Source organism: Phanerochaete carnosa (genome assembly GCF_000300595.1).
Source record: "Phanerochaete carnosa HHB-10118-sp unplaced genomic scaffold PHACAscaffold_13, whole genome shotgun sequence".
Lineage (NCBI taxonomy): Eukaryota > Fungi > Basidiomycota > Agaricomycetes > Polyporales > Phanerochaetaceae > Phanerochaete > Phanerochaete carnosa.
In genome coordinates, this window is record NW_006767640.1 from 677,072 (window position 1) to 693,052 (window position 15,981).

At 51.3% G+C, this 15,981-nt stretch overlaps 8 protein-coding genes across 8 annotated transcripts in view; 5 read left to right on the forward strand and 3 right to left on the reverse strand.

Moving 5' to 3' along the window:
• The window catches only part of PHACADRAFT_265240 (uncharacterized protein), a 4,223-nt gene extending 1,166 nt beyond the window's left edge, over positions 1 to 3,057 (forward strand). The window contains exons 2-14 of the mRNA XM_007401673.1: positions 654 to 983; positions 1,048 to 1,214; positions 1,262 to 1,353; positions 1,410 to 1,640; positions 1,702 to 1,793; positions 1,850 to 1,884; positions 1,952 to 1,965; positions 2,015 to 2,130; positions 2,184 to 2,195; positions 2,254 to 2,500; positions 2,558 to 2,718; positions 2,773 to 2,841; positions 2,890 to 3,057. Coding sequence (XP_007401735.1) covers positions 786 to 983; positions 1,048 to 1,214; positions 1,262 to 1,353; positions 1,410 to 1,640; positions 1,702 to 1,793; positions 1,850 to 1,884; positions 1,952 to 1,965; positions 2,015 to 2,130; positions 2,184 to 2,195; positions 2,254 to 2,500; positions 2,558 to 2,718; positions 2,773 to 2,841; positions 2,890 to 2,925 — 1,470 coding nt within the window. The 5' untranslated portion in view covers positions 654 to 785 and the 3' untranslated portion in view covers positions 2,926 to 3,057. The remainder of the gene's footprint in view (positions 1 to 653; positions 984 to 1,047; positions 1,215 to 1,261; positions 1,354 to 1,409; positions 1,641 to 1,701; positions 1,794 to 1,849; positions 1,885 to 1,951; positions 1,966 to 2,014; positions 2,131 to 2,183; positions 2,196 to 2,253; positions 2,501 to 2,557; positions 2,719 to 2,772; positions 2,842 to 2,889) is intronic.
• A 412-nt stretch (positions 3,058 to 3,469) lies between these two features.
• Positions 3,470 to 4,069, forward strand: PHACADRAFT_106055 (uncharacterized protein; the record flags this gene model as incomplete). The annotated part of the gene is made up of 3 exons (XM_007401674.1): positions 3,470 to 3,671; positions 3,737 to 3,796; positions 3,846 to 4,069. The coding sequence occupies 3 exons, from the start codon at positions 3,470 to 3,472 to the stop codon at positions 4,067 to 4,069; spliced, it is 486 nt and encodes a 161-aa protein (XP_007401736.1).
• A 702-nt stretch (positions 4,070 to 4,771) lies between these two features.
• On the forward strand, positions 4,772 to 5,172 carry PHACADRAFT_265242 (uncharacterized protein). Its single transcript, XM_007401675.1, has one exon. It carries the CDS (start codon positions 4,793 to 4,795, stop codon positions 5,129 to 5,131), a length of 339 nt encoding a protein of 112 aa, XP_007401737.1. The 5' UTR covers positions 4,772 to 4,792; the 3' UTR covers positions 5,132 to 5,172.
• An 857-nt stretch (positions 5,173 to 6,029) lies between these two features.
• PHACADRAFT_179078 (uncharacterized protein) lies at positions 6,030 to 8,520 on the forward strand. The gene is made up of 11 exons (XM_007401676.1): positions 6,030 to 6,090; positions 6,141 to 6,161; positions 6,221 to 6,393; positions 6,468 to 6,538; positions 6,588 to 6,803; positions 6,865 to 7,048; positions 7,112 to 7,125; positions 7,177 to 7,280; positions 7,333 to 7,471; positions 7,533 to 7,924; positions 7,980 to 8,520. Exons 1-10 carry the CDS (start codon positions 6,052 to 6,054, stop codon positions 7,898 to 7,900), a joined length of 1,329 nt encoding a protein of 442 aa, XP_007401738.1. The 5' UTR covers positions 6,030 to 6,051; the 3' UTR covers positions 7,901 to 7,924; positions 7,980 to 8,520.
• Positions 8,494 to 9,447, reverse strand: PHACADRAFT_106695 (uncharacterized protein; the record flags this gene model as incomplete). Its single annotated transcript, XM_007401677.1, has 2 exons — positions 8,494 to 8,832; positions 8,887 to 9,447. 2 exons carry the CDS (start codon positions 9,445 to 9,447, stop codon positions 8,494 to 8,496), a joined length of 900 nt encoding a protein of 299 aa, XP_007401739.1.
• A 2,152-nt stretch (positions 9,448 to 11,599) lies between these two features.
• On the forward strand, positions 11,600 to 12,317 carry PHACADRAFT_201373 (uncharacterized protein; the record flags this gene model as incomplete). Its single annotated transcript, XM_007401678.1, has 4 exons — positions 11,600 to 11,653; positions 11,702 to 12,088; positions 12,144 to 12,249; positions 12,301 to 12,317. 4 exons carry the CDS (start codon positions 11,600 to 11,602, stop codon positions 12,315 to 12,317), a joined length of 564 nt encoding a protein of 187 aa, XP_007401740.1.
• A 184-nt stretch (positions 12,318 to 12,501) lies between these two features.
• On the reverse strand, positions 12,502 to 13,331 carry PHACADRAFT_265252 (uncharacterized protein; the record flags this gene model as incomplete). Its single annotated transcript, XM_007401679.1, has 1 exon — positions 12,502 to 13,331. A coding segment is annotated over exon 1 (265 nt), but the record flags the coding sequence as incomplete, so codon positions are not given.
• A 600-nt stretch (positions 13,332 to 13,931) lies between these two features.
• PHACADRAFT_265253 (uncharacterized protein) lies at positions 13,932 to 14,976 on the reverse strand. The gene has a single exon (XM_007401680.1). It carries the CDS (start codon positions 14,958 to 14,960, stop codon positions 14,376 to 14,378), a length of 585 nt encoding a protein of 194 aa, XP_007401742.1. The 5' UTR covers positions 14,961 to 14,976; the 3' UTR covers positions 13,932 to 14,375.
• Positions 14,977 to 15,981: the final 1,005 nt, after the last annotated feature.

Genomic DNA, 15,981 nt, shown 5'->3' on the forward strand with positions numbered 1-15,981 from the left:
GTTGATCTGCGGGCAATCCCCTGAAAACTGGTCCACGCAATCTCCCGGGGCCCTGTGTAAGGTAGGGGTCGCCAGGAACGGGCACTCTTACGTAAGCTCCATCACGTGATCGTGGGAGGCGCAAAATCCGAGGGATTTCGCTTGCCCGTACCAAGTTTAAGGTCGAGGGGAGCCTGAGAAATATCTCAGCAGGCTGCATTAGTGTATCTATAACCTGGTTTTGATTCTACATTTGCCACTCCATTCAGAGAAGTCACTCGAGGCCAATTCCCAAGGGGCAGAAACTAAGCGCCAGTGGGCAGGCGGGATTTTACCCAATATGGAGCTTGTACGCATCAGCGCTCTCGCGTGGCAGATCACGTGATTAAGGCGCTTGCGCAAAATTCGACCTCTCGCCAACACAAAATCTTGCCAATTTGGCTGGTTTGGCTGAAAAATGTGTTTTCCGCTGAGATCACTTTTTCCCTAATAGCTCAATGAAAACGCCATGTAAAAAGATTCTGCTGAATAGGAATTATAGCCAGAGCCTCTTCTGACATTTCCTACTGAGCAGTTTTACCAAAGGAGGAGTGCGCCCGTCGCCATTAAGGCCGTCACTGTCGGCCGACGTCTGCTTACATAAGGGGTGCCCGTTCCTGGTGACCTCTACCTTATTCTGTGGAGACTATACGATAAACGCTTACATGTCAGATTAGGTTTACGCACCACTCCGGAGATCCTTCGTTGGCAACTTGGCGGTGGTAGCTACCCACCGTTGTTCACTTGCTGGCCGTCTTCGAGCTAACATGGACCTGAGCCCATCTCAGCCTCTGCCAGAGTCCGCCTCGAATGATGACGAGCTACGGTCGTACTTCGACAACATCACAAAGTCATGCGACGTCTTCCGAATCTTGCTAGTCGGCAAGGCGGGGTCTGGGAAGTCTACTCTCGTGTCTGAGGTTTTCGACTTTGATCTGGATAAGGCTCGCGTGCAGGATTTTTCTGTGAGTATTTCTCTTCTACGATCCTCCGCCGGACGACGCCCAACTCCGACTACAATGTCGCTAGTCTGCGGAACACGACATCAAGGAAGAGATCACCCCACCGACCAAGTCATTGTGTTTGCACGACAGCAAAGGACTCGAGAGCGGTTCCCCAGAGAATCTCAATATTATCACCGACTTCATCAAGGATCGCGAAGGCCGCCCATTTGCAGAACAGCTACATGCTATCTGGTATGCCAAATTACCTTTGGTATCGCAGTACAGCTAATGTGCAGTAGGTACTGCATTGAGATACCCATCGCGGGCCAGCGGCCCTTCGAAGGGGGCGACATCGCCTTGCTTGACTCTCTGAAAAGGTCCGGAAACAAAGGTAAGAAGCAGGACGTTAAGCTCACGCAGCTACCCCCTCTCACTTGTGCCGAGCAGTTCCCGTGATAGTCGTGTTCACGAAAATCGACCGGCTAGAATTTCGAGAGCAGAAGCGGCTCAAGAGCGAACACATCCAGTCTGGAATGGACAAAGCAAGCGCAACGGCGAAGGCAAAGCAAGATTGCATTGCGGCGGGCGTGAAAGAATACGAGAAGTCATGCGTCGGCGTGCTCAAGTCTGATTTGGTTCCTAATGCTTGGACGCATTACTGTGCGGTGTCATACAAACGTGGGTTCAAGTGCAGGGGCCATAGCCAAGATCACAATGACCATGACTGACACTCACGTAGATCCAGAATCAATTATCTCGCTCATTCAGCTTACGACGTCAACTCTCTCGGATTCAGAGGCTCTGAACGTCATGTGGGCATCTGCACAAATGGTTAGTAGCTGTTATTTTAGTGCACCACATGGTGATAAACGTCATCTTTTCCCCAGGCGGACGTGAATCTCAAGGTTGAAACATCACTTCTGTACGTTATATCTTGGTTTACGCCAGCATCGCAGCCCATCATTGAGTTATGCTCTGCAACCCTGCAGCGCCGGAAAGAACAGTAAGTAAATATAACTCTGATTGGAATTCGCTCCACTGATGGTATGTAGTGTACTGGCAAGGTCTCGGAGCTGCCTTGATACCGGTACGCGGTATACGGAGGGTAACCCTCCTTCATATTCTGGGACGGATTCACCGCGACATCGTCCGCGTATGGAATATATACGTATGCTGACTCAGCTTATTGTGTTTCGCATGCGTCTAATCGATCTTCTCTAGGATCCCGACGAGGTTTGTAACGCGAATGCACGCCAGATTACAAAACTACTGACGTGCCGTACTCGAGCAGATCCTCGTCGGTGCCAACATGCGAGCCATGCTTCGCAAACTCTTTATCGAGCCGATTATGGTTCCCACTCTCGAGGGCGACTCGCATCACGATGCCGAGGGATCGAAGATCATTGAAAACCTCGCATCTGCTGTCATGAATCCGGCCTCCATGGCCGTACCCGCAGCCACTGAGGCAATAAAGCTCCTGGAGAGTGTTGCCGTTGGCACTCCCGCAACCGCTCGTGTGCTCATGGCGTACGTTGCTGGTACGTGCAGGTTGCTGAGCGGCGGTTCTGCATCATGATGCTGACACCGTTTGCCAGACCTGACGCTGGGGCTCGAGAGCCTGTACTGGACGGTTCGACCTCGCGTAGACAAGGCAATTTCTCGTGAAGACGTGACCCGTGCGTTCACGACCTATCGCGCATCTTCGCAGCGGAAGCAGGTGCATATGCTCATCAGAGATTACATCGGAGACGAGAACGTTTGTCGATCTATGTCCGTCTTGAAGAGGAAGATACTGAATATTATCTCACAGGTGATACGGTCCTTCAGCCGCGAAAAAGCAATGACAAGGGTGTCGACGATCATTGCCAAGTCGCGCTTCGTAAGCCGTCTTAAACTTCATGAAATGCTTTGCTTGACTTCGAGATAGGATCCTGCTACCGTCTTCAGAAGCTTTTCCCTATGAGCTTTGCTTGCACACGTCCTCCTAATACTCCGAACCCGTTGACCCATGTATAGTTTGCTTCTATCCATCTCTCTGTGATCTCGTTTGTTATTGCATGTACCGTCGAAGATGTAAAGTATCCAAACGGCCGTTCATTTGAATATTTTCCTGGGAACAGCGTGTCAGTAAGGGACATCCGGTCCGAGCTATCTTCGAGCAGTGTTACGCGCTGATTTTGACTCTTAACTTCGCACACGCTTTCACCTTTGTAGTCCATCTCAACTTCTCGTCATTGAGCTGTGTAATGCCTGATATCAAACGATTCCGCCTGCTCATCATTGGCAAGACAGGGTGTGGAAAGACGACGATCCTTAGTAAAGTAAGCGGTTCCTTGGTGGTCTACGCTGAGTATACCGAACCGTTGCCAGGTGTGCGGTGAAGAAGTGGTGTGTTTCGACCGAAGTCTGTCTGCACAACACCATTTCATTCTCGTCTAGGTCGATCGACCCAGCACGTCGGTGTGTCAACGATCCGTTACCATCAGTAATGTCTTGGTCGTCTACTGATGGCGCACTCTACACAGCGCGGTGTGCATGATATCGAGCAAGAGCTCCTGTTTCAGCTTAATGATAAGCTTGTCGCACACGACTCCGAAGGCTTCGAGGCCGGGCAAGGCAAGGAAGTCAAAGTAGTGTCCGATTTTATCGCGCAAAGAGGGACAATGGAGGACGTCAATGAACGACTACACATGGTATGGTACGCGCTGAGTCCGATTCGATGCCCTTGGGGGTCGGTGTACATGCTGACCTGCTCTTTTACAGGTATTGTGTAGAGATGAGTGCACGGCCAATACAACACGCGGAACGCGAGTTCTTCTCCACCTTGAAGCAAGGTCCGCTCCATCTACCGCGGCTTCCGGCTTATATTTATAGGCTTTGCAGTGCCGGTCATTGCGGTGGTCACCAAGTTTGACGTCTTCGTTCAGGACACTCTTCAGGAGCTGGAAGAAGCTGCAGAAGAAGAAGGACGTGAAGTTGACGAAGATGAGCTGGAAGCGCGAGCTACAGAGATCGCGGAGAGCCGCTTCAAGGAGTACTACAGCGCACAGCTAGAAGACTTGCCATTCCCTCCCAAGGCGATTGTCATCCTCTCGCGCAGTGAGTAATCCCATACTCGATCGTGCCATCGCACTAAGACATGCATGCATGTAGCCCATGAGTCCAAGCCTGACGACTCTCGCCTGAGTGAGCTCATTAGACAAACAATGAAAGCGTTGAGCCCGGCGGATGACGTACAGATGACATTCCAGAGACGAGAGGAGCAGCGCAAGCTGAGAGACCTCTTCGTGACCGCCCAGACGGCTGATCTTACAGTTAAGGTTGAGACTTCAATAAGGTATGTTGCAATATTCACGCTCTATGCGAAAAGATCTCACTGGCTACGTATCTATTTCTAGCAAGGGCATGGGCGGTCAGTTGCACTCTCATTACTTCGGCTAATCTGCTGATTATCTTTGTTCTCAGTAAATTACGAAAGGCTTGGACAACGTCCAATTGAGAGGGAGCAACTGATCGAGCTCTGGAACACCGTTTGGTCAAAAACGAATTCTCCAGAGCTGTTTGCCTGGGTGAGCTTCTGTATTCTGATGGTGACTATTGACGGCAAGCTTATGCACACTAGCTTAACTATCAGCTACAGTATCACATTGATTATAGCCCACGAATTATAGGCCATCTTGAGTCATCCGATTTGGAACAGATCTGGCAATGGGATTATCGACTCAAGCAGTCTGCTCAGCTTGAAGAGATGGTCATAGGTAGGTAATCCTTGGAAACATATTGCTTATACAGTGCCTCACGCTGACTGGGAACTAGACAGTGTGATTATTATGAAGCACATATTCCTGCTGCGTGCAAACGACAAAGACGCCGTCCAACGCCTTATCGAATGGTACAACTTGCGGAGTACCACTGCACAACATGTCCGCAAGATGCTTGTGGAGAAGCATAATCGCGATCCAAAGGCGTTGATCGGGCTGAGCTTCGAGGAACTGCACGTAATGGCCAATAACTTGGAGGTCGAGGTGCCTGATTTTACTCTAAAGCTGACGCCGCCAGCACCGTCTGTTCCAATGCCAGCCTCTGAGGTAGATGCCAAGATGCCGTCCCGGCCTCGGCATACATTGGTGTCCAAGCTATTCATGAGAGCTGGAAAGAAGCGTAGATAGCACCTTGTAAATCTTGACTGTTGAATGTATGGGACAGAATTGGAACGAGTGGATTGGCACCGAAGGCAGAGAGTAAGTGAAAAACCCCTACGAGGAGCCGCCAACACCCCAGAGACGTTTACTGGGTGCGAGAAAGTGCTCTGCACCTTACATTCAAATCACCTGGTCCCTTAGCTGTAAATTGGCTCGAGCATGTCCGCTTGCCGCAAGACCGCCAAGGAGGGGCGCATCAAACTGAACCGATGGCAGGTCACCTGCGCGCTGCTTGATCACATCCGCAGCCCTCTCGACGCGCAAGTTCGAGCTAATGTGTCTTCAATCGTCTTGCAACAGGTCGTTTTGCTTACAGTGTGAACCTCGTATCTATAGCCAAATGTTATTGGGGCAATGTTATCGCATCCGCCTCGGACTCTGAAAAACGGCAGCGAGTGCGTTCTCTCCTGCCGAACCGTGTAAGCCGGCATCTATGGTCTGACTTCTGGCTTTCGACCCTTCTACAATGCCTGAAGTTCTTATGCTAGCAGAGTGCGACGGTAACCTGAAGAAGTTTCAACGCCATTGACCCCGGAGAGACTCGAGGTCCAGATGAATATCTGCCTGGGAAAATTCGCCGGCGGTAGGAAGTCGCACCGTAATTGGCTCCGACAGAGCAGCTAGGGTTAATTGCTCGTTGATCAGGGACTGGATGCGAGCTCGATGGAGCATCTGATTCGATCCATTCCTTCAACGTCGAATCACTGAGGTCACTTTCAGTAGTACCTAATCTGCCTGCTCCTGGGGCTCTGAAGCCCTCTTACAAACGTCTCGATGCCTGAGATCAAGCGATTTCGCTTGCTCATCATCGGCAAGACAGGATGCGGGAAAACTACGATCCTGAGTAAAGTGGGTAGCAGCTTTTCGGCTTTCTCGCGTTGTTGTGTATGACTCGTGTGACTTGCCAGGTGTGCGGTGAGAATGTGGTAAGCTACGAGGCGTTGTCATTTGCAAGTACGACCTAATTTTGAAGTAGGCAGATCAGCCCAGCACGACGGTAAGCCCCCAATCGAGACTGTTGCTTTCTAACCTGTTATTGAGGATTTTTCTATTCAGCGAGGAGTTCACGATATCGAGCGAGAACTCATACCTCAGCGTAACGACAAGATCGTTGCGCATGACTCCGAAGGCTTTGAAGCTGGGCAGGGCAAAGAAGTAAAGGTAGTGTCCGATTTCATCGCGCGCAGAGCCGCGACTGAGGACATCAACGAGCGATTGCATATGGTCTGGTATGTACACTGTCCCTATATCATCGTCTATACGACATGGATATGTGCCGAATCGAGTCTACTACTCCTCATAGGTATTGTGTGGAAATAAACTCACGGCCGATACAGCAAGCGGAGCGCGAATTCTTCTCGACTATGAAAGAAGGTTTGCCGCGCCTGATACTGCCGCAAACGCAACCTCACGGATTGCACAGTGCCAGTAATCGCTGTTATGACGAAATTCGACACGTATGTCCAGGACGTACTGCAAGAACTAGAAGAAGCGGCGGAAAAGGAAGGTAGAGGCGTGGACGAAGACGAACTGGAGACCCAAGCTACACAGACTGCGGAAAGCCGCTTCAAAGAACACTACTGCGCTCCACTTCAAGCACTTCTATTTCCTCCGAAGGCAGTTGTTGCCCTTTCGCACAGTCGGTAGTTTGACATTCCGTTATGTTGCCGTTGCTGACGTTTACGTTTACCTAAATACAGCCCATAAGTCAGAACCCAGTGACTCGCGTCTAACTGAGCTCATTCGTCAGACAATGGACGCACTCGAGCCTCCGCAAGATTCAGAGGTTATTGCAAGCAGACACGAAGAGCAGCGCAAGCTCCGAGAGCTATTCGCCACTGCGCAAACAGTTGATGTTGCATTGAAGATCGAACACTCAATCTGGCAAGTGTCCCTGCCGCTACCTCTATGAAAATTCTGCGCTAACTGATAAATCTGGACCCACAGTCTGGGCATGGGCGGTGAGTACAGTAGTTGGCGCCACACCGAGCACTAAGCTCATTTCTTTCTAGAGAACTATGGCAGTCTTGGCGAGCGTCCTATCAGCAGAGAAAGGCTTCTCGAACCGTGGAACACGGTTTGGTCCAAAGAACATGATGAACAGTTGTTTAAGCACGTGAGCCTTCTCATGATTGAGGTAAAGCTAGCACGATACTAAGCCAGGACAGCTTGATCGCCGCCTACAGGATCGCATCGACTTCAGTTTTCGACTCATTGGCCACCCTGAGTCGGATGACTGGCTACAGATTCGGCGATGGAATAGTCCTAAGCTCAAGTTTTGTGCTCAGCTCGAACAGATGGTCATAGGTATCGGATTCCCGAGCTGTCAGCGTTCATGACTGCATCACTAATTCTTTGCGTACGCTAGATACGGTGATTATTATGAAACATATATTCCTGCTGCATATAGAACATCTCGATGTGGCCGAACGCCTAATTGAGTGGTACGACTCTCGAAGTGCCACTGCACAACGTGTTCGGCAGGCACTTGTGGACGTGCACAATCGGAATCGCACCGCTATCGTTGGACTGTCGATGCATGAGCTGTATCGAATGGTCAACAGCCTGCAGTTTGAAGCTCCTGATATCACTCTAGAGTCTATGCTACCAGCACCTCCTCCCCTGGTACCTCTACCTTCAGTACGCCCGCTCGTGGCGGAAGCCGAGACTCGGCGCGATTCTCGGTTATCGCTCGTAGCAAAGTTATTCAAGAAGGCGGAGAAGCAGCAAAAGTAATCCATCATGGCGCATGGATGACCGGTAATGTTGAACGTACGCGACTGTTCGGTTTACGATTGCTAATATACAGAGACAGTACCTCTATGTGGAGACTCCAAGTTGCCGCCATGACAAGCGTATACTATGCAATGATTAAATTGTTGACCACTCGCAGTAGCTACTTTACGAGTTGAGTGCGCCTTGGACCCTTTATTTCCAGATCTGGAGCACACGTACACATTGTCTCCGCGTTTGTACGCTATTTTTGTATCTCAGATATGTATTCGTGCAGTATAATCAATCGCAGAGCCATTCACATCACGCACCACATATGCGGTCACAATACTTGTGAACAACTCCCATCGGTATCTCGTCACCACGGATAAAGCGATGTACCACGCCATTTTTTATGTGACTAGGCCAGCCTTGTTCAGGATAGCTGTTCATGTTCTTCGCTGTTTCCTGGATCCTCGCTGTACACCAGGCAACGGTTGTACCGCAATTTATTCACGTGGCTCTCAACATGAGAAAATATGTCGCAGCCTTACAGTAATAATAAAGGACTTGTATAGTCTCTGGGTCATTCGTCCCGGAAGTAAGATGGCGAGTATCTAACGCCATCGATTAACATCTTTGCGTAAGTTTCGCGGAGAGCCATACCTGATGTCGTCCATATACGTCCGTTCGTATGTGAATAGATTCGCTATGCGCTCTGGAACCCCCATTTGGGTAATCATATCGTCTACAGCCGGCTTCCCGCGTGCGCCGCGGCAGCATATACGTTGTAGCCTCGGATTTGTGGCGATCAGCTGGATATAGCCGCGCTTCAGCCAATCCGTGATGTTGTAGTATTCAGAAGATGCAGAGACCGTCTCCAGCGCTGGGGCGTTCCCCAAAGCAACCGCAATGCTAGTGGACATGCGAAAACCTTGCGGAAGGATTATCGTCCTCTGCACGACACATGTTAGCACTCGTTTTTGTAATCACGGCGACGGACAACTCACCAATGTTACAAGATGATGTGTTAAACACTTCTCCACAAGCTCTCGTCCCTCGCGAATGACCTTGCTTTCTCCGGCGTACGACATGTACGTCAGGTATAGCTTGCTCAATTTGAGGATGGGAAGTGCGCGCCGAAGCCCAGCAATGCTTTCTGTTCCCCGTATGCTGATGTTCAGGTATAGTGTGTGCACGTTAGGAGTCATCCTCGCAACATCATGCAAATCTTTCCCCAATCCGCCTTCGAGCCTGAGATAACGTGTCGCGGCCCCGATGGCCGGGTTCGCTTTGAAGAGACGCGCCAAGGTCTTGGTATGCTCCGCCTTCCAGATAACGACGCCTCGGTAGAGGAGCGGAGTGCCGACCCTTAGCCAGCGCTTTGATACGAGGAGAAGGCTGGACTGGCGCAGCAGCATAATATGCTCCCATTCTGAGTGGCTGCGGTAGCAACCCCGCCCATACGTACGGTCGTACGACGGAAATCTGCAGAACAGGGATTCATCGACAGCGAGCAAGTAGTTGAGTATGTGGTGCAGAATTTCGTCCGGTATGTTGGGCTCGCTCATGCCGCATGGTAAGGTGACAATGTGGTTCGAGGCAACCCGTAATTCGCCGAATCTGGGTACGCCACGAGGCCCCGGCAAATCGCCCACAGCCCTTTCCGTCAGAGGGACATCCCAGCTCATGCACATAATCCGCCACCATTCAACTTGCTGCACAACGTGTCCGAGAAGATATGCGGCTTTTAGGACCTGCACTGCGACTATCGAGCTGGCTCAGTTCTCAACATAGCACCAACGAATCAATCCCCTTTGCTTTCGTGAGTTCATCGCCATGCTGCGGCTAGACAGCGTGAAGTTGGCCGGTACAAGGATGCTGTTATTATCTTTGTGCAGTCCAGCGTTGACGATATCGACAGTGACAATGGGGCCGTCAGACAGACTGCCAAAAAGACGTTGTGAGCAACGCAAAATATCAGAGTACTGAGGTCCTAGACATACCCGGGCATCACTGGCCAAGCCACTTGGGCCACCATCAATAACCGGCAAATCGAATGAAATGGCAGCGAAAGTCGACTTGTCAACGCAGATAGTGGATGATAGGTGTAAAAAATGACAGTGCGACAAAGTCCTTGAGGAAGAATCTACAGGCACCAGGAGATCGTACCTCCGGACAAATATCAACGAACCAAGGTCCTACTCGAGGAAGTGTCAGCACATCGCGTAAGTCAACACGTGCTGCCAAGCAATTCAGTTACAATGTCGCGACATTATGAAGAGGAAGAAACAGAAGCTTACGGTCCTGTAGTTTAGTTTGGAACAAATCGCTGGCCGCATCTTACCGGAACGTTGCGCACGACAGGTGGAGATGCATAGACCCGGGTTGTCCACAAGAAAACATCCGGTAGTGTGTGCGGAGAGCTAGGCAAGAGACTGCACTGATGTGGCGAGAAGTATGAGCGCATAAGCTCAGGCGAATAATCGCTGACCGGCACTCACAAAACTACGGAATGAGCATGCGTCTGGTAGCGTGTCTGCAATATGTTGTGCTTAAACTACAATTCCCTTCGTTGAAATTGCATGCTTACAGGCCGCTGCATCCGGCTAGAGGTTCTAGGACTGTGTACTGCAGACGGGAGGTAGGTTCCATGTCTATAAGACATCCTTTGAAGCACGGTAGCCTCCTTTGGCCCCGACACCCCATATTCCGGAGGAATGTTTTCGGCCCAAATAAGAACGTGTTCATTTTCTCCCATGTAAGAGTCCGAGGTAGCAAAGACGGGTAGCATGTCGCTGGGGGACAGGGTGCGGTCGTCTTTATCGTAAAAGAGGGGGGGAGTTGATGTTATGCACAGCACCGGTAATGCATCTTTCCTCAAATGAGCACGTCAGAGTAGTCTAGAAATGTATTGTAACGCACCAGAAAGCGCGGGACAATGCCCCCAAGCTCGCATCGCCACCCAACACAGTGCGTCCTCGCTTCTCAGCTATTTGACACAAAAAGAGGACAAGAACGGGCCTCGTAACAAGCGCATGGGGCCAGAGGCATGTTACAAGCATGACTCCGGCGGTCAAGACATCGACAAGAAGCGGAGTGCCCCCACACTGGGGCCCCCGACGCCGACGAATCTAGAGGCCGCACTGTGGATCCCCAGAACCATGTGGTAGTACTAAGGCCATAGTGTTGCCTCGAAGCGGCAAGGACAGTTTGATGCCGAGCATGAAGAAAGAGAGGCGTGTCGGCCTAATATCGATGGTTGGGGGAATGCGAGACGCCGTTTCGCCACTATTGTCACAAACGCGCAAAAAGTGAGAACGCGTGTCCGTGATAGACATTCTAGAGAGCGTCGAGAGACCAGGCGAGCAGTGGGCGTTTTCAAGCAGGTCGAGCTATCAGACCGGCGCTAGGGATTGAAATCGGAAGAACACGGGGTCTATATAGAGGTCATTTGGGGACCCCGGATACCTCCGTCCGCAACCGCTCCTCCGTGCTCAATCACGTTTTGAGCACTCAGCATCAGCACGAGCACGCATGACTAGCAGCCCACCACTGTAACATCCCTGGGGCGAACAGCATACACCCGGGGATGCTGGAGCACCCCACAAGGCAAGAGGCAATCGTAGGAACTACCATAGCGCCCCAGCAAAAGCATATATAATAAATGGAATGCGTAGAGTGCAAGATAAGCAGCTCCCGTATTTCCTATACAGAAGTAACATGTCCGTCCCTACTACTATCTCCGCTCTTAACTTCAGTGGTGTCTACACCCAGGTACGCGGTCATCTCTTCTGCGAGGAGCCCCTGCTGATCGCCTTGCAGAACAATTCCCTCAGCGACGCCTCTTCCCTCACCGCCATGACCAAAGCTCAGGGTGTCTCCGAGGAACACCTCAAGGTATTCGCCAAGGCTTCTATAACCTTGACTATCAAGCACACCACGGCGAACGGAGTCGAGACGATCGAGGAAGAGTACAAGAGCGATGTCTCGGATGTCGACGACAGGCTCGAGCTCCTCGAGCTCGGCGCGCCGGAGCGCACTGCTGAGAGCAAGATCATCGGGGAGACCGCCGTCTCCGCCGCGCGCGTGCTCCTCAAGGATGTCGAGGAGGCGAGCCTCATCGGCGGGTGGGACAAGGTCACCGAGGAGCACGGCCTGGTGCTGGTCACCCTGCGCGGCGCCTCCGGCAACGACTGGACGTCCAAGATGGTGCGTACGGCGCATTTGGTGGCGGAGATGTGTGAGTTCTGAGGGCCATGGGCAGGCGCAGGGCTTCCAGGAGGTCGGCGGCGAGAGGCGCTTTGTGCGCCGTATCGCTTTTACCAGCGGCGTAGGCGAGAAGCACACTGCTTGCCTCGTCTTTGACTACCGTACGTCTTCTTGTTCCATATCCATAACAATATCTAATTATCCGATCTTAGAGGGTCCCGCCAACTGATCACCGATGATCGTCATGGTGCTCGCGACAGCGTCAAGGTAGAGACATAGCTCATAGGCTCGTGTGACAGATTGTGTGTGTATTGCGATCGGCGAATAATGCGCATTCCGGTTGTAGCCATACCTGGGCAAGATTGAACTGGAAAACAGCAATCAGTGTATAAGCCTCGGTAAGCGGTGACGGCAGAAAATGCTTACCATCCTCAGCACAGGTATGTATCCAGGTCCGCTGTACTCTCGAAGCTCTCTATTGCCGGTGGCCCAGTATAGAACTGCACCTGGTCGGATTGGCTCCTCTTCATGAAGGCGCACAAATTGGTCATCTGACGGCTTGTAAGTCTTGCACCGCCGCGCATCTCTGAATGCCTTGCATCGTCGCGCGAAAGCAGAGTGATACCTCTGCCCTGAAGTTTCCATTTTAGGAGCCTGAGCTGGAAACTTGAAGGTTCGACAAGCGATCTCTCATAGGTCTTGACCTCTATTGTCTTCAAGTTCACGGCGTCGCGCAGAGAGGAAACTACGTTAGTGACTTCAGGGAAGCTGTCGTTGAGGTGAAGGTTGCGCTGGAAGTATGAAGACTCACGTCAGAAATGACACGTATTACTGAGAATGTATGACATGCCAGATTAGTCCAGTGTTCGCGCATGCGAGAGTCCAGGGGAGCCTGGGATAGCAAACCGCTCCGGGTACAATGTACATGTGCAGTTTCTGGATTGACGTGCAGCCAGAACTTCTTCTGCTCCTCTTTTGACCCAGCTTCCAGGACATCTGCGTTGAGGTACACCATAGAGATATTTGGTGCGTAGGAGACGATGTCCGCCCACTCTTTCGCTGTTCCAGCGTGAAGCCAAATAGAACGAATGCGTTTTCGGAGAGAGAGATCTTTTTCAAGGTGAGTGATGACGCCCCATGCGCAGTGTGCCTTGGTGATGGTAACGCAGGAGTAGAGGAGCGGCAAGAGTATACGATACCACCTCTTCTCAACTCGCAGCAATTGGTAGACGCGAGTGCTCCCAGGCGGAGAGATTAGCCTATCCACGATGGAAATTTGATAGGACCATTGCTCTGGGGCAAGCCGCGTGCAGAGTAGGGTGGGGTCAGGATCTTGGGGAACATGCTGGAGGATCGTCTGGAGGACTTCGTCCGGGATGCGGTTGATGGACATGGTGGTGAAATACTGCGGGAGAGCCCGGGAACAATGTGACCTGATGAACGGCGGCAGCGCCCGAACGCCACGAGGAGATCGGCAGCCCGAGTTTGAAGTCAGAAGTAGACAGGATAGTCGGTTGGCGGACCACCAATATTCGACTCGGTGGCTGAAAATTAGTTTCGCGAGACATACGTTATTCTCGTATAGGAACCGCAAAATATTGTGAGTAAAAAGGCGAGACGAGAGCGTTACGGGCATCACAGAAGTCTCGTAATACGCAAAAGCTGGCCGCGTGGAAGTTGCCTCATTTTATTTCCAGAACGCGCATAGCGCACCCAACTTCTCGAATTAACAGCCTTACTCCATGCTCAGCGCTACCCCAGGCTAAGCGAACGCAAGAGAAGCATGCGTTGGCCATCTATACCTACCTGTCACATTGTTGTCATGGTATCATATTCGAAGTGTACTGCCGCCTCGGTAGCTTCGTAGGCAGGCCACCGATGGTACACTCAGCCACTTGATTGAATGAAACGCAGTTACATGGATGTACTAACATAAGACATAGATGCCTTGTATACAACTATGAACATGGAAAGCTCGCAATCGGCTCTAACACATGGACTGACTGAATGGTAGAAGATAGAACATTAGCTTAATAAGGCTTGCATTTGTTGAGATGGTCCGCACCCATTCTCTATGAAATGCAGTATCGTTCTACAGACGCCCACAGTTTTGATGCGACACAAGGTCAATGTGTGCTGCTCCTAGTCTTGCTTTCGCGTTCCGGAGGGATCCCTCGTCAACTACAAGCTTTTCAAGCTTGTGAGGACTGTTCGAAGTGCGAAAACATTCAAGCAGGTTGTTGAGATCGATGAAATCCTTATTCAGGTAAAGATGGCGCTGAACTTGTTAAGCACGCATTGGGACGTCCGGAGGCAAAAGTAGACCACACACCATATTGGTCCAAAACATTCTTACGCACGCCAATAGGACAGATGAAATCCAAGGTTGTCCGCGCCGTTGTGTCCAGTGCAGGTACACCGTCTCTGGGTTAAGGGAGGTCAGAAACGCCCGTGCTATTTCTTCCGACCCCTCCAGAGCATCGATGTTCAAGTACACTAGCGTGATCTTGTGCGTATGAGAGACGATGTCCGTCCACAGCTGCAAGTTCCCGGCGTGCATCCAAAGTGATTTGATGCGCCGGCCGAGCACCGGCTCACTTTTCACACGCGTGATTACATCCGATGCGTGATGAACCTTGGAGATGATAACGCAGGCATAGAGGAATTGTAGAACGATTGGATTCCACCGCTTCGACACTTGTAGCAGCGACCTGGCCCGCACAACGTCGCGGGGAGCTATGAACTGGAACATGAGCGTGTAGTCCCATTGTGCAGGAGACAAGGTGGTGCAGATGAGACGAGGATCAGGATCAAGGAGAACATGTTGCAGAATTATCTGCAGAATTTCGTCTGGAAGACGGTTCACCGACATGGTGGTCAACGACAACGTCCAACAAATACGAACTCCGTGACGTGACTGTCACGTGTAACGGCGTTACCCGGACGCCACGAGGCCATTGCGCAAAGGCATGCGTCTGGCAATTCTCGGTTTTGCGTCCTTGTGACGATGCTCAATCTGCTTTCTGTCGATGCGCTGCTCAGAGTCTCTTGGAGTGCGACCAATGTGCATGACAGGATCCAGCTCTGGGCGTCAGGCATCGGCCGTGACAGAACCTTATACGGCCCAATATAAGCGAACGTTGGGCATGCAAGGCAGTTCACCACTCTGCCTTTTACTACCATGTCCCAAGATACGAGGACAGCCTCGAAACCTGGACCTTGCCAGCATTACGCTAGGGGGAGATGTCGATTCGGAGACAAATGCCGGTATATTCATGCTACTGGTCCAGGTGAGCTCAGGGTTAGTACATCGACGAGGTGGTTCAATAAAGCGTCATGGATAGCAGCGACGCCCGTGTTACCTTCTGCAGGGAGCAGCACTATATCTTCAGTATATCAAGAGGTCAGTTGCCCTCGTCTCACTGTATAGTAAGCCCCTGAGAAATATTCCTGAGTAGTCACGCCTACGTGAAACCGACTTCATAGCAACTGCCCCAGTGACGAGGAGTAGCGGCACCAAGAACGAAATCTGCAGATACTTCAAGACTGGATCTTGCAAGTTTGGTTCTCGTTGCCGTTCCTCTCATGATTTGCTCTCTGGAGCCGGAGGAAACACAAACGAGCCCAGTAATACTAAGACGGTGAGCCACTATTGTATGAGCACTTCCTGTTTTTGATTAAAAATCCAAGAGTGATTGCGAAGCTCCAAAGCCTGTCGCAGGATCCGCTACTAAGGAGACCGCTGATCGCGCGCCGAACGGTGGGGTCGCTGTTATTAGTGGTGTGAGTCCTTGCGAACATAGAGATCCCGCACGAAGTCATGGAGCATCTCATTCAGGGCCCTTTCCCTTCGCAAACCTTGTTTCAAATGAGTGCTACTGGAACATGCAAAA

What these genes read in the sequence shown, in the direction of transcription:
- PHACADRAFT_179078 (XM_007401676.1), top strand. Translation starts at nt 6,052, where the DNA reads ATGACTCGTGTGACTTGCCAGGTGTGCGGTGAGAATGTG. An exon ending in AGGTGTGCGGTGAGAATGTG is followed by an intron (nt 6,091 to 6,140) that starts GTAAGCTACGAG and finishes ATTTTGAAGTAG; the next exon opens with GCAGATCAGCCCAGCACGAC. An exon ending in GCTCGAACAGATGGTCATAG is followed by an intron (nt 7,472 to 7,532) that starts GTATCGGATTCC and finishes TGCGTACGCTAG; the next exon opens with ATACGGTGATTATTATGAAA.
- PHACADRAFT_265253 (XM_007401680.1), bottom strand. Translation starts at nt 14,960, where the DNA reads ATGTCGGTGAACCGTCTTCCAGACGAAATTCTGCAGATAATTCTGCAA.
- PHACADRAFT_265242 (XM_007401675.1), top strand. Translation starts at nt 4,793, where the DNA reads ATGAAGCACATATTCCTGCTGCGTGCAAACGACAAAGACGCCGTCCAA.